This window comes from Ogataea angusta (genome assembly GCF_019207475.1).
Source record: "Ogataea angusta isolate 61-244 chromosome Unknown 61-244_NODE_6_length_652341_cov_89.526226, whole genome shotgun sequence".
Taxonomy (NCBI): domain Eukaryota; kingdom Fungi; phylum Ascomycota; class Pichiomycetes; order Pichiales; family Pichiaceae; genus Ogataea; species Ogataea angusta.
This window is the reverse complement of record NW_025065220.1, coordinates 539405-553820: the sequence shown is the minus strand read 5'-3', so window position 1 is coordinate 553820 and position 14416 is coordinate 539405. Positions and strand designations below refer to the sequence as shown.

Below are 14416 nucleotides of genomic sequence, written 5' to 3'. Positions count from 1 at the left end.
TTAGTGCGACGCGAGCTAAAAAAAATTAAAAAAAATTCCCCTATCTATGGGCACCACTTTGTTGTCCCTGCTGGAGCCCAAAGAACCGCGCAGGACGCGAATCGAGCCCGTGGACGCCGTTGTGGACTTCACGCCGGGCAACTTGTACGATATTGCGTGCGTGCCGGGCACCACCGCGCAATGGGATATACTATTCGGTCTTTTGGATCACAATACCCAGTCCGCTGTAATCAGCGCCCATTCGCATATTCCTTGGCATAACTACAATGGAGACAAGACCAACGTCGACCTGCTCCGCGTTGACACTCTCACCAAGCTGATTTCCCTAGTGCAAAACTTCGATTTCTCCCGGTATAAACTGGTAATCATCGACGATTTCCATTCTCTGTATCAGTTTGCACTGACAAATCTCCGAGACAAACGCAAGAGCGAGCACCAGCGCTACAAACGAGACGTCAACGGACACAGAAAAGACCAGCAGAGCCCCACGCGCAAGCTCCAGCTGGTTATCCAGAACCTGCTGCTTCTACTCAGCAACGAGTGCCAGAAACATGATCTAATCGTCATAACCACGGGCAAGATGGTCAACATGAGTCAGAGGTTTTTCTCGAAATCGCAGCCCGCATCCACACAGGAAGAAGACGAGGATACCTCCGTCTTGCAGCAGATAATGGTGCCCATCCTGCCTTTGAACGGCCCCTGGTCGGGCCAGTACGCTAAACGTCTGGTGATCTATAAAGACTGGGTCAAAAACGGCAGCCAGGCCGGCCTGGACAAGTCTCTGACCATTGTGGACTACATACAGCTGATGGAGAAAGGCCAGATGCGCGTGTGTCCGCAATTTCTGTGTATAACCTCCGGTAATGGCGAGCGGACGTTTCAATCTGGCTGGTGGTGATGCGACTCTTCCTAGAATTTTCAGAAACGAAATGCAGAGCGTTACTAATTAGTACAAGCTGTGTCAGGAATTATGTTCCTGCTGAGCGATGATGCCAGTGACCACATCACTTAGTTCACGTCGCAGGTGCGGGAAGCCTGGTACTGTGTTTTCTCATGGCGGGATTTCCAGTTATTGCCGTGCGTACATACGAGCACTTCGTATTGCGAATTCCGCACAATGTCCGTAATTAGGTGATTTATTATTCAGTGGCCCTGTTACGAAGCCTAAATCGGTGCCCTGATCGTCGGCGCATTTTGCCTGTCAAGCACACAACCGGCAACCCTCGAGGTGTACTGACCAATTGAGGAAACTCGTATGTTCTCCCTGAAACATAGACCTCGATTGTGTCATTTGTGGAATACATGGGGAGCATATTCCCCAAATTATCTAAAATATGTCTAGAACAAGTAATTACTCGAGCACCATTACCCAATACGGTAATCGGATAAGTGTGAGAATTTTTGTCACTAAGCATTCTTGTCGCCCAAAATAGCATCAAAACATTAAAGTCTACCCAGTCCTGACTCTTGGAATTCTAAAAAAATTTCTTCCGGCTGCTAATTATAGTACATTGTCGTGCAGAACTCAGCAATCTGGCCCGAGAGTGCGTTTGGCACAATAGTGCGTTGTTTCTTTTCAGCACGCCAACAATAGCACGACAATGCCAAATCTAAAGAGTAAGGCAACTGCTCAGATTTTTTGTTTACATTTGGAGGCACAGGTAAATTCTTGCTTTTTCCAGAAAGGGACCAAGGCCCAATGTTTCGGAAGGTATAAAATGGGAGCGTCCGCTATGCAAATTCTCAACTAACTTTGTTAATTCAATCGTCTTTCGCTTAATTAAAAATGCAATTCAGAACTCTGGCTCCACTTGCTTTGGCTTCCGCTGCTTTCGCTGCTTACTCTAACGGCACCGTCTCCACCATCACCTACGAGACCACCGTTTCTGAGGTCGTTACTGCTTTGACTACCTACTGCCCAGAAGCCACCTCTATTGTCACCAACGGAGTGACCTACACTGTCACTGGTGCCACCACCTTGACCATCACCGACTGCCCATGCACCAAGGAGGAGGTCATCACCACCACCACCGTCACCACCATCCCAGCTTCTTCCACTGCTGCTGCTTCTTCTGCCGCTGCTTCCTCTGCCCCAGTCATCTCCACTGCCGAGAACGCTGGTGCTAAGGTTGGTGCTGCTGGTTTGGCTGCCGTTGCCGGTGCTGCTGCTTTCTTGCTCTAAGCATCTCAGATCTATAGTACCCATAATAAGCGTTTTTAATTACCTTTGGTAAGCCTCTGTAGTCCGCTGCGCGCGATTTGTTTTCCTCGCCGTCGGGCTCCCCGTCCTGCTTATGTAATCCGGGCCTCGTCCGTTTGTTTTGGTTCTCCATGAATATTCCGCCCTCCGCTCTGGTGCGCTCGCAGCTCGAGCGGCTGCTCCGCGTCGACGACGGCGCGCTGGTCGTTGACCAGGAGGCCGCGCTGACGCTCTGCCTGGCGCTGGCGCCGCAAACCGTGCTGGCCGCGCTGTCGTATCTCGAGAACGGCAATTGCGAGATCCGCCGGTTCCGGAGCGAGACGCTGGTCGTCATCACACGCGAGGCGCGGTATCTGGTCGATCTCGAGCGCCGGTTCTGCTGCTGTCGGGAAAAACTCGAGCAGGACCTTGCCCGGCGCGAGAGCTGGTGCAGCCATCTGGTCGGCGGCGAGCTAGCCCGAATACACAGAGAAAAGCTGGTGGCGCAGAATCTGGTGGCGGAAAGGGACGTGGCGGACCTGGGCGAGTGGGCGCAGCTACATCTGGAGAGCGTCGTGAGCATCGCCAAGGGCGCGCCGTAGCGGTACCTACAATTCTGTGTTTAGGTGTGTAGAGGTGTTGCGTCTTGAAAAATTTTCGACCCACCACAAGCCAGAAAAATGAAAAATCTCTTGTTGAACAGGACCAAAACATGCAAAATATCTAATTCTCACTAACAGATATTGGATTTTGATTGCATCTATAGAACAGACCTTCACATCTTAGCATCTTCTCTCGCATGTCCATAGCAGAAAATGTCCGAACACCATACTGATCCCATTGCACACCTATCAGAGCCGGACAAGGCAAAGTTTGAGGACCATCTTGTCAGATCCAGCAGTTTCCGGTTCCAATGCACCACGCGCTCAGGAAAACGGCACGCCATCGAGTTCCCAAGGTATTTCGGCACATACCAGGAGGAGTTCACCAAGTTTCGATGGAGGGCGTTCGCCAACAGACGAGCGGCCGCTACACCACCGCCAAAGCCCAGATGGACCACCACCGCCGCCGCAGTCAAGCCTGCCACGATGAAGTGGAGCTCTGTGGTCCAGGAAGGCCTCGAGATCAACAAGAAGCCCAATGGGGCGGTGCCGGCGTCGATCGCCGCTGATGCCACCCTGAAACCGCTGGGTGTCGTTCTCCTCAGGCTCATGTACGATACGCAACACCTCCCACAGTACGCCGGCCTGGCGCCGCACGGCCTGGTCAACAACGGCAACATCTGCTACATGAACGCGATTTTGCAGGCGCTATTTGCGTGCAGGCCGTTCAGCCAGATGCTCTCTGCTGTCCAGCACCTGAGTCTGGGCCAGCTCGAGTCGCACACGCCGATCATGGACGCCCTGGTGGCCCTGCACGACGCCTTCAACAAGCCCTCGCCGGAGGTTCTCACGCCCACGGGATTCTACGGCAGCATTGCCAGACTGCCCCGGTTCAGCCATCTCAAATGGGGCAGACAGGAAGACGCAGAGGAGTTCTTGGGATATCTCCTGGACGGGCTGCACGAGGAGTTTGTGGACAGCATCAAGCGCCTGGGCGAGAGCGACATCGCAGATCTGAAGGCCTCGATCAAGGACCCGCAGACTCTCAAGACACTCAACTCTGCGCTGGAAATGATCAAGACGGGCCAGGTCAACGGATCGACAGAGAAAGAGGACAACGGGTGGATGGAGGTCGGCGCGAACCAGAAGATGGCGGTGAAAAGACAGGTCGACGTCACGCCGTCGCCGGTTGTGCAGATGTTTGGCGGCCATTTCCGCTCCGTTCTGCAGGTGCCAAACAACAAGAAATCCTCCATCACTTTGGACCCGTTCATGCATGTGCAGCTCGAAATCAGCGACAAGGACATCAACGACCTGTACACTGCGTTCGAGAAGTTTGCCACTGTCGAAGAGATCTCGTACGGAGACCAGACCGCCAAGAAACAGAACCTCATCGACAAGCTACCAGCCGTGCTCATCATCCACCTGAAACGGTTCTCGTTTGTGGCCAGCGACGACAGCAACGAGAATTTCGACGACTACGAGATCGTCTCCTCGAAACAGCGCAGAAACAAAACCTCTGCATCGCACACTCTACCGCCTGTCCCTACACAGACAAAGACCCCTGAAACAGGCGGCCGCATTGAAAAACTGCACAAAAAAGTACAATACCCGCACAGGCTCACGTTGCCTGCCTCCTGTGTATCGCCGAACGTCATGGAGGAGCCGACGTACAGGCTCACGGCCGTGGTGTACCACCACGGCCGTTCCACAGAGGAGGGCCATTACACTGCGGATGTTCTGGGAGCAGACGACAGCTGGACCCGTGTGGACGATACCCTTGTCACACGGATCAGTGCCGACGACGCCGTTGAAAACGGCCACGGCGGCGGAGCCACCAACGGTAAGAGCGCGTACATCCTGATGTACGAAAAGGCAGGTGTCTAAGTATCTATAATTAATGTCGTGTATACTCTTGCTTATGTAATTGGGAGAGGTATATAGATAGTTTGGAGTGCTTCTCCACGTGACCCAAACGGTATCAGCTCTTAGCTTATCGTCTCAGTACAGCGGTTCCGTCGGCAACGAGGCCTAAATTGTGTGAAATTTTCGTGGAAGTGGTGTATTGGCAGTTATCCCAAATGTTTAGCGATACACCCACAATAGTCGTATTACCTGTCGTCAAACTTATCTAGTTCACTCGCCCGAACCGTAGTCGGCCTGCTGGAACGTCTTTAGTGAAAACAGCTTTTTGGGACTATTTCAGAGCCACTCGGGTGCATTCCCTCAATCCACCTTTATTTTCAGCTGCTCCCTTTGCAAGTGCTGGTGTTTCAGCGAGATGATTCCCCCGTCGTAGCCGTCCATTTCGTCGAATATAGCCCCCCACTCGTACTCGCCCTTCTCCAGGAACGCGACTCCGAGGATAAACTCACGCGACTCGTTCGGCAGCACAGGCTTCTCAATACTGAACTGCAGCACGCCGTTGTACAAAATCTTTTTGTCGATCGACGCAAATAACGCATGGCACACGGGAACGTGTCGCAGCATGCCGGCCACCGCACACGAGTTCCTGTTGGTGAGTTTCAGACGAATACTGTAGAACTGGTTCAGCTCCAGCGACTCGGGATCAACAACGCGGTCTGCGGTGTCCAGGACGTCCAGAACCAGTCCGATCTTCTCAACTTCCAACGCGCTCACCATCTTGGACGAGAACCGGATGCTTCTGATGTCGATGATGCCGCCTCTTCCGGCATAGATCGAGTTGCTGTTGGCAGCTGAGATCTGCCACCGCGCGCGCAGCCGCTGCAGCAGCTCGTGCCGGTACCAGAACGCGTGCTTGACGAACCGCTGTTCCGGTTCCGGCGTCTTGGTGTCAAGGATGAACTGTTTGTTGCGAAGACTTGGGACCCGTTGGTTGAGGTACTCGTAGTCGAAATTAATTCTTTTTATCGGGATCAGGGTTCGCGCATTTTTCTTGCTCTGCAGCACAATCGTCGTCGTGTAGGTGTCTTCCGGCGGGTTTTCGATCGCGTCGTTCGACTGCTGGAACTCGTGGTCTTTCGAGCCTTCCAGAAGACACTGGAACGTGACCGTCATCTCCTCCGTCCAGGAATTCATCAGGTCCAGCGCAAGCAGACAGAAGTCAGACATCTGGTGGCCCCGGGCCACCATCTTCTCCAGATACTTCCATGTTGCGCCCTGGTTGGACTCCGAGATCCGCGTGGACGACGAGAGCGGGATGATGTCGCAGCCCACAAGCTCGATGCTGGGATAGACGGTCACGTTGACGGGGATGGTGAGCTTGCGGAAGAAATTGGTCGGCGAGGCCTGTTTTCTGTGCGAGTACTCCAGAATCACGCTGGCCTCCTTCACGCCCCGTTTGCCCCAGATCTCCATCTCGAGCTTGAGCTCCTGTCCCGGCCCGATCCGCGCAACCTTGTCTTTGTTGAGAATATTGAACGGCTTTTTTTTGATCAGGTAGTACTCGATCTCGTACACCTCGTTGGGGGGCAGATTTCTGTTCTGGAGCAGCTGGTTCAGCGGCTCGATCGTCGAGTCCAGGAACTTCGTCGTCAGCTGGTTGATCTCGACGTTCGACGCGTTCTTCATCACGATGTCGAACCGCTTGCACTCGCCTTCGAGTAGCATGATCCAGCGATTGGGCAGCTTCACGTCCACCAGGCTCAGCAGCGGCTGTTCGTAGAGCACCGGTACCGTCAGCGACCGGGGGCGGTACACGGCGACGGGGTTTTTCGCCGTTGTGGGCTGTTTTTCCAGCCATTCGAACGTCCTCTCCTCGCAATTGCTCACCACGGCGGAAATGCCAGTAATCTCCATGTTCCCGTGGTTCAGAGGAACCACAAACACAGACACCGTGGTGTGCGCGCGCGGCTTCAGCGTGATCGACGTGTTGGACGTTCCCGTGACCTTGCTCTTCAAATTCAGCTGTGTTTTAGCAGGGAACTCGTTGGTTGCAACCCTGATGTTTTTCACCTCCAGCTCAAATAGGTACGGGTTCTGCAGCACAATGGCCGCCTCGCACAGCTCGTCCTGGATCAGCTTGTCTTTCTGGTACAGGCTGATGTCCTGCACGAGATGGTCGTCCCAGTAGGGATACACCTCGTTGAGCTGGCAAAGTATGCCGAAAATATGAGATTGCTCGTTTTCCGACAGCATCACGTGGAAATCGCGCAGCAGAAAACAGCCATACTTTGCGACTCCCTTGTGGTACTTGATGTGGTGGCAGAACCGGAACACTGAGACGAGCACTTTCTTCTGGATCTGGTTCGGCGTGGTCTGGCGGTCGATTCCGTAGACTTCCAGCACAGAGTCGAGCAGCTCCTCCAACTCTCCGTCGTAGGACTCCTGTGCAATCAGCTGGTGGTTGAGAACAAGCTCCAGGAGCTCGCGGACCAAGAAAGCACGTTTTCTCCGCATGTTTAGTCTCCCGTAGACGTGTATCATGGAGTTGTAGATCTGGTACTGCTGTGTGGGCGGCAAAAGGACAAACTGGTCGTTGAATACGTCGCTCGTAATGCCGCAAATAAGCTCCACGCTGTCCTGGACGTTGACGGAGCTCAGATAGTCGATGTACCGGAGATTGCTCTCGCACAGCACCATCGGCGGAGCGTAGTCCTCGGGCGTCTGGAGACTTTGTCTGTAGTACGCAAAGGACTTGTTGATCGTCTTGATGATCAGACTTTCCACCACCTCGACCGAGTACACGGCACTTGTTGGCTGGGCCGGGAAAACGTTTGCCGACTGGAAAGACGGCCGTGGCGAGACGATCGGCGACTGGGTCGTCTTTTTCGCGTTATCCAGCAGTGCCAGAATTTCCGTCGGCAGCTGGAAAGGCGCCTCCAGCCTCACCAGCAGCGCCATGCACAGGCCCAGTCCTTCTAATCCCGACGCCAGCCACAAATAGTCTCCGGCATACTGCAAATTCAGAATGCTCTCGCAGAACTCCGCCAGCGCGCTCTTGAGGTTACCGGCCAGCAGGTAGAAGTTTGCATACAGTTTCTGTCGCCGGCCTTTGTTTCTATGGGCCCTGATTTTGTCCTGGCTCTCGAAAGAGCTCGAAATACGCTTCTTCGCAGTGCCGTTCGCAACGCTGCCACTGGCGATTCCCGGCGACCTCAGAGTCACGTGCTGGTACGCCGAGACGTAGACAGAAAGATTGCCGAGAAAACTCGACGTGACGTCGCAAATAACCGTCTCGATGTTGGCCATGTCGCTGAGGACCGCGAAAACGCTCGGCACGCCGCTCTTGTAATCCTTTGGAGCCCCGAAAACCAGGCTGTAGTGGCCCAGAGAGCTGGGATGCTGGGATTTGAGGTCTCTGTGCAAAGACGCCACTTTTCTGTCGTCCAGTTCCTCGGTCCATTTGATAATGCCTATGGTATTGAACACTTTGCGGAACGGCTCGAAATCAAGCAGAAACAGCTGCGACGCGTCCTGGTCGTGCGTGGTGAAGTCGTACGTCACGTGTCCCTGGGGATACGCCTGCGGATTGAACAGCCCAGCGCACGGCATCACGTCTACCAGTCTGACCTCTGCGACCCGCTGCAGCGACGACAAACACGTCGCGAACTCCGCCCTGTCAAGCCCGTCCTGAGGAACTACCTGGGCCTTGATCCGCGCAGGGACCGTGAACGCGTAGGTATTCATCGGTTGGGAGGAGGAAACTTGAGAGAAAGAACGGTTTGACAACGGTTCAAAAAATATTTGTGGAGCAAAAAAAGATGGACGAGTTGGGAGTCGAACCCAAGACCTTTCGCATGCTAAGCGAACGCGCTACCAACTACGCCACACGCCCAGCTATGTGGGGGAATGGGGGATCGACGAGCCATGAACGGGGGGAATACAAATTTCGAGGACGTGAAGTTGCACTTACAGTGTGGGGGGGGGCCCAGAAAAACTACTCTAACAGGGGGCACGGAAGAATATATATATAGTTAGCTGGAAGCCAGTCGACGGGTCTCGGCGGTACGTGTGAGACATTTCCCATTAAACACATAGCCGCTACACATAGCCGCGATTGGATTGTGCGTCCACTCAAGCTCACTGGGTCAGCCCCAACTGTTTCCAGGGTCCAGGATCGCCATTCCGGTTTAAATAATTGTAAAATTTAATTTTCAATAATTCCAATTATTTTCGATCTCTATCCATGGACCTCAACCTCGATAATTTGGCTGCCGTTCTCACCACTGCCTCTGGAAAACAGCGCGGCGCAGAACAGCAGGCCGCCGAGGCCCAATTGAAGCAGTGGGAAACCGTCCCGGGCTACCATTTTCTGCTCCAGTCGGTGTACCTAAACACGGACCATCCTCTACAAATTCGCTGGCTCGCGATAATCTGTCTCAAGAACGGCGTCGACAGGTACTGGCGGTCGACCCGGGTGCACGCCATCTCCAAAGAGGAGAAAACAGAAATCAGAAGACACTTTTTTGACTCGCTGGAGGAGTCGAACGACCAGCTCACTATTCAGAACGCCCACGCGGTTGCGCGCGTTTGCAGACTCGACTTTCCTGCCGAGTGGGGCACCGTGTTCGAGGAGATCGCCGCGGTGCTCGACACGGCCACCGCAAACATCGTCAAGGTGCACAACATGCTGCTCATCACCAACCAGGTTCTCAAGGCTCTTGCCTCGGTGCGGATCGGCAGAGCTCGCGCAGCGCTCCAGAATAAAGTCTCGGTGGTGGTTCCGCACCTGGTGCGCCTGTACCACGGCTTCTTCAACCACTGGACCACAGACGGGAATTTCGACGCTGCCAGCATGGAGGTCGGATATCTGTGTCTCAAGAACCTGCGGCGGGCCGTGGTAGACGGATACGAGTACCCGCACCGGGACAGTCTTGTGGTTGAGTTTTACGAGGTGTCGTTGCAGCATTTGCAGAAACTGCTGCTGCTCCACGAGAGCTCGCAGCTGCCGCTGCTGGAGAGATATATTAAGGCGTACGTCAAGCTGTACGCGAACTTGGTGAGCGACAACGTAGTTGCGTTTGTGCTGATGCCGAACTCGTACGAGATCTTCATGACGATGCTGTCGCTGCTGGAGTCGAAGGCCAGCGATATTTACAACAGCGAGGAGAACGAATTCTGGGAGCAGCTGGCCATCAAGATGATTTTGGTGCTGAAAAGACTGACCGCGTTTGGGTTCAAAAAGGGCGCCGTCATGCTCAAGCAGCGGAACGACCAGCAGGAGGTGGCTGCGGCGGCCAAAGCCGTCACAGAGCGGTTTTTCCCGCCGCAGCTCGTGCAGAGCCTTGTCGACCTGCTGATCACGTGGTATCTGAAACTGCGCCCGGCAGACGTGGTTTCGTGGACGCTGGAGCCCGAGGAGTGGGTCAACGAGGAGCTGCAGCTCAGCTGGGAGTACCAGATCCGGCCGTGTGCAGAGAACTACTTCCAGGACCTGGCCGTGTGCTTCAAGCCGCAGCTGAGCGAGTTTATCCTGCGCAAAATCGAGAGCACGCTTGCGGACGGCGCCGTGGACGTTTTGACGAAAGACGCGGTGCTGGCGGTGTTCCAGCTGAGCGCGAGCGCGATCAGCGAGAGCTGCAACTTTGACCAGCTTTTCCGCAGCTATTTCCTGCCCGAGGCGTTGAAAGACGCTCCCGTCGAGAACAAGCTGGTCAGGCGGCGCGTGTGTCTGATTGTGAGCGAGTGGTTGTCAATCCAGTGCTCCAAAGAAACCAGGCTCGAGGTGTACCGGCTCGTGCTGCGGTTCCTGCAGAACACAGACATCAACGACAAGGTGGTCCGTCTGACGGCCGTGCAGACGCTGCAGCATCTCGTGGACGACTGGGAGTTCCGCAAGCGCGACTTCCAGCCGTTTCTGTCGGACACCGTGGCGCAGGTGCTCCTGCTGCTCCGGAGCCTCGAGTTCACCGAGAGTAAGATATTCGTGCTCAAGGTGCTGTCGCTCGTTCTGGAGCGCACCAACCCGCTCGTGTCGGAAAAAGAGCTGCTGGACGTCATGGCGATGGTGCCGGCGATGTGGGACGAGTCGAACAACGCGAACGAGATGATCATCAAGAACTCGCTGATGCGGGTGCTCCGCGACCTGACCGCCGCGCTCAACGGCAACAGCAGCAAGGCGCACCCGATCGTGCTGCCGCTGATCGCGCTGTGCTGCGACGACAAGTCCGACGTGTACACGCTGCTGTGCGAGGACGGCCTCGAGCTCTGGGAGGCCGTGCTCAAGCACCTGCCTGTGACGGAGGCTGCTCCCGTGGAGCTGGTCAGACTGTTCCCGCTGAGCGTCAAGGCGCTCATGAACTGGACGGAAATCCTGCCTACGGTGCTCAAGCTCGCGCGCTCGTACGGTATCTTGAATTATCAGCTATACGAAACAGAGACCGGGCTCGAGATCTTCAAGATCCTGGGCGGCTACCTCAACTCGATGCGCGACGACGCCGTGTACGTGACGTCGTCGCTGTTGGAGACGCTGTTTCTGCAGGTCGCAGACCCGGGCCGGTCGCAACTGGTGGCGTATGTGGCGGAAAGCGGGCTGTTTTTCGAGATGGTGAGGTATCTGACCAGAGAGTCGCAGACACCCAACTGCGAGATCAAAATGGCGCTGCCGCTGCTGCGTCTGCTGCACGCGGGCCCCGTCCACTTCCTCGGCATGCTCGGCACCGTGTCGGACTCCAGCATCGCCGTCCAGCTCGCGCAGCTGGTCGACTCGCTCGTCAACCTGCTCAAGCTGGTGTACGACACGAAAATCAGGAAAATCTTTGTGCTTGCGCTGTTGGCGCTCTACGCGCCGCCCATCTTCACACAGTACTGCGCCCAGGACCCCAGTGTCGACCTGGAGTACCAGCTGCTCAACTCCGAGGGCCAGACGGGCATCAATCTCATGCTCTCGAAAAATTTCAACAGAGTCATGTTTCTCGTCACACATCTGCTCGAGGAGGTCAACGAGAACGCCGACGGCGACTGCGCGGCGTACCACAAGCCGTCGTCGTACGACGACGACGACCTCACGCTGATCGACAACGAGCCGGACGAAAACGAGTACGCGCAAGAGTTCAAGCTGCCTCCGTCCGCGGAGCAGCTGCGCTTCAACGAGCTCGTGTTCAAGCTGGACCCCGTGCACAGAGTCGGCACCAAACACCTTCTCAAGTACCAGATGGACCAGCTCGCGCGCATCGACGGGTATCAGCAACTAATTGCGTCGGTGGACAGAGAAACTCTGGAACAGCTGCAGATGATGATGAATAAATAATGTACCATAGAAGTAACTCGGCTAGCCCTCGCTTTCCGACGAGTTGGTCGACGGACGCGTATACGGATGCGATCTCACCGTTCGCGAGGCGTTGTTGCGCGTGGGCCCGCCGGATCCTGTTCTATCGGGTGTCTGTGCTCTTTCCTGCGGCTCCGGAGCAGGGGCCTCGGGGCCCGTGCGTCTCCCCATCGAAAAACCCTCTCCCTGCGCAGGGAAGTTGATTGGAGGGTCGCTCAGCGCATAGCCCATTCTGAGCGGCCCGGACCAGCTGATAGGCACAAACGCCTCGGTCAAGGCGACAGGGTAGAACACCAGGTTGAAGCTGGGACTCGGCGACTCGGTCATTTCCGGCGCAATCTCGCGCCGACAGAGCGGACACGTCACGTTGCTCTTGAGCCACTCGGCCACGCACGCTTTGCCGAATATGTGGCCGCATTGATCGAGCTTCACCGGATAGTGTGCATCTTCTGATCTGTCCTCGGGTCTGGCAGCCGGCTGTGGATGGAGCTCCTCGCCGGGGTTGTACGTCACTTCGCGCGTGGCTGTCTGGTCTGTTGGGAATGCAAGGTCGGGGTCGGAGGCGTCGTAACCGTCGAAAAAGGAGGGCAAATTGGAGGCTTTCTTTTGTTCTGTCTGTGACTCATGTTTCTCTGTGTACTCTTCGAACGGCTCAAAGCAGATCGGACACTGTTTTTCTGATTCTGGCAGTTCTGCGAGCGGGATCGGCTCCAAAGAGTCGATGGCGTCCTTGGTGGCGTGCTTGTGCTTGGAGGGCCGATTGAGGATCTCGACAAAATTGCGCATCATCAGGGCAATGGGCGATTCCACGGACCCTGGGGCCGGAGGCGTGCGACTGAACTCCAGAGGGAAGATGTCGAAGGCGAACGAGATGCCTGGCGGATTGTTTTGGCTGGGTTGCGGTTGATTATTGTCGTTATCCATTTTAGTGATCTTTATTTTAGCTGAATTATTTTATTTAACTAGTCGATAGCTTTTTCTAGAAAAAATAATTAATAGAGGACTGTCGACGCGTCGACAGAGAGCGAGCTGGCCTACCATAGCTATATTAACTAAATAGTTGCGAAAGAATCGGCGGTGGCAGAGGCGAAGAGCAAGCTATAAGTACTGGGCTCTGATCTGGTTGGCCATGACACGCTCGTTATCAGGCAGAATGTCGATTTGCTGCGGTGTCAGCTTCAAAACCTGGACAATCAAACTGGCTTCCTGCTCGTTGATATGCATTAGTTTGTTAATGGTTTCTCTTGGCAGACCCTTCCAGTCAGGGTTGACGTTGTCGAGGTTGACAGGGGAAGGAGTGGTAGCAGGAGCCTGTTGAGTGGACGCAGGGGACGGGGTTGACTGGTGCGAGGTTGGGTTGAACGGAGAGTATGTAGGCGGCGCTGCGCTGGAACCGGCCATTGGAGCGACAGCCGGCTCAGCAGGAGTAGCCTGGGGCTGTGCAGACATCGATTGGTTGATCACGTCGAGATCAACGACGCCCATCAGGAGCAACGACTGGGCGGCAGCCACAGCCAGCTTTGGGTTGGAGTGCAGGATCTGGGCTGCCTCGGCGTAGTTCGGCGAAGGCCCCGACACAATAAGTTTCAACTTGGCCAGTAGCTCAATAAGTATACCTGGAGGAATGGTAGCCAAGGTCTCCGAGACCTTGTCCTTGGCGTAGATTGGCTGCTGGGACTGCTGCGGAAGTGGCAAGAATTGGGATGCCATCGACAAATTGGTAGGAATGAACTGGGACGATCCGTTGGCCTGCGAGCCGGCGGTCGATTGTTGTCTGTTGAACTGCTGGACCACGTTGCCGATCTGGGTCATGTCCATTCCGTTCGAAATCATCTGGCTCACCATCTGCTGCAACTGCGGGTTGGAGGAGATGGTGGCCAACATATCGCTGTTCTGGCCTGCGAACCTGCTTCCGAACGGATTGTTGGCAGTGCCGGAAGGCGTCGAGCCCGACGAGTTGGAGGAAGCGGCCGACGACGGAACGGCTTGCTGGTAGGTGTTGTACTGCGGCGGTAGGTTTGGGTTTGCAGTCAACATCTCCTGCGGCAAAATGACGTTGGATGGGAGGAAATTCCGGTTGAGCTGGAGCTCCGGCTTCTGGCCCGGAACGGGGTTTCTGAGGCCCTCTTTGGACAGCTCGATTCTGAGCTTCTTGCGGCCCTCGATCTTGATCTTGGACAGGATTTGCAGCGCGCGGGCAGCCGCGTCCGGCGTCGCGTACTCAACGAAACAGAACCCTTTGTTTTTCGAGGCGTTGTCCATCATACAACGCACATCAACAACAGGACCAGACCCGCAGACGACAGACTTGATGATCTCGACGTCCCAGTTGTAGGGAATAGCGCCCAGGTACAGCACGCACGAGCTGTTGTTGGCGGCTTGCGGTTGGGGTTTGGTCGACATGGTGAAGACTCGTTCTATGTACAAATTGGCCCTCCAAGGATC

The 14416-nt window shown here is 55.3% G+C and overlaps 8 protein-coding genes across 8 annotated transcripts; 4 read left to right on the top strand and 4 right to left on the bottom strand.

Moving 5' to 3' along the window:
- Window positions 1-46: 46 nt before the first annotated feature.
- Window positions 47-898, top strand: KL928_003351 (uncharacterized protein; the record flags this gene model as incomplete). The annotated part of the gene is made up of 1 exon (XM_043203929.1): window positions 47-898. The coding sequence occupies one exon, from the start codon at window positions 47-49 to the stop codon at window positions 896-898; it is 852 nt and encodes a 283-aa protein (XP_043059604.1).
- Window positions 899-1139: 241 nt separating this feature from the next.
- KL928_003350 (uncharacterized protein) lies at window positions 1140-1415 on the bottom strand (the record flags this gene model as incomplete). Its single annotated transcript, XM_043203928.1, has 1 exon — window positions 1140-1415. The coding sequence occupies one exon, from the start codon at window positions 1413-1415 to the stop codon at window positions 1140-1142; it is 276 nt and encodes a 91-aa protein (XP_043059603.1).
- A 371-nt stretch (window positions 1416-1786) lies between these two features.
- Window positions 1787-2813, top strand: KL928_003349 (uncharacterized protein; the record flags this gene model as incomplete). The annotated part of the gene is made up of 2 exons (XM_043203926.1): window positions 1787-2159; window positions 2419-2813. 2 exons carry the CDS (start codon window positions 1787-1789, stop codon window positions 2811-2813), a joined length of 768 nt encoding a protein of 255 aa, XP_043059602.1.
- A 181-nt stretch (window positions 2814-2994) lies between these two features.
- KL928_003348 (uncharacterized protein) lies at window positions 2995-4668 on the top strand (the record flags this gene model as incomplete). The annotated part of the gene is made up of 1 exon (XM_043203925.1): window positions 2995-4668. One exon carries the CDS (start codon window positions 2995-2997, stop codon window positions 4666-4668), a length of 1674 nt encoding a protein of 557 aa, XP_043059601.1.
- Window positions 4669-5007: 339 nt separating this feature from the next.
- On the bottom strand, window positions 5008-8391 carry KL928_003347 (uncharacterized protein; the record flags this gene model as incomplete). The annotated part of the gene is made up of 1 exon (XM_043203924.1): window positions 5008-8391. The coding sequence occupies one exon, from the start codon at window positions 8389-8391 to the stop codon at window positions 5008-5010; it is 3384 nt and encodes a 1127-aa protein (XP_043059600.1).
- A 499-nt stretch (window positions 8392-8890) lies between these two features.
- Window positions 8891-11953, top strand: KL928_003346 (uncharacterized protein; the record flags this gene model as incomplete). Its single annotated transcript, XM_043203923.1, has 1 exon — window positions 8891-11953. One exon carries the CDS (start codon window positions 8891-8893, stop codon window positions 11951-11953), a length of 3063 nt encoding a protein of 1020 aa, XP_043059599.1.
- Window positions 11954-11974: 21 nt separating this feature from the next.
- Window positions 11975-12895, bottom strand: KL928_003345 (uncharacterized protein; the record flags this gene model as incomplete). Its single annotated transcript, XM_043203922.1, has 1 exon — window positions 11975-12895. The coding sequence occupies one exon, from the start codon at window positions 12893-12895 to the stop codon at window positions 11975-11977; it is 921 nt and encodes a 306-aa protein (XP_043059598.1).
- Window positions 12896-13069: 174 nt separating this feature from the next.
- On the bottom strand, window positions 13070-14374 carry KL928_003344 (uncharacterized protein; the record flags this gene model as incomplete). The annotated part of the gene is made up of 1 exon (XM_043203921.1): window positions 13070-14374. One exon carries the CDS (start codon window positions 14372-14374, stop codon window positions 13070-13072), a length of 1305 nt encoding a protein of 434 aa, XP_043059597.1.
- Window positions 14375-14416: the final 42 nt, after the last annotated feature.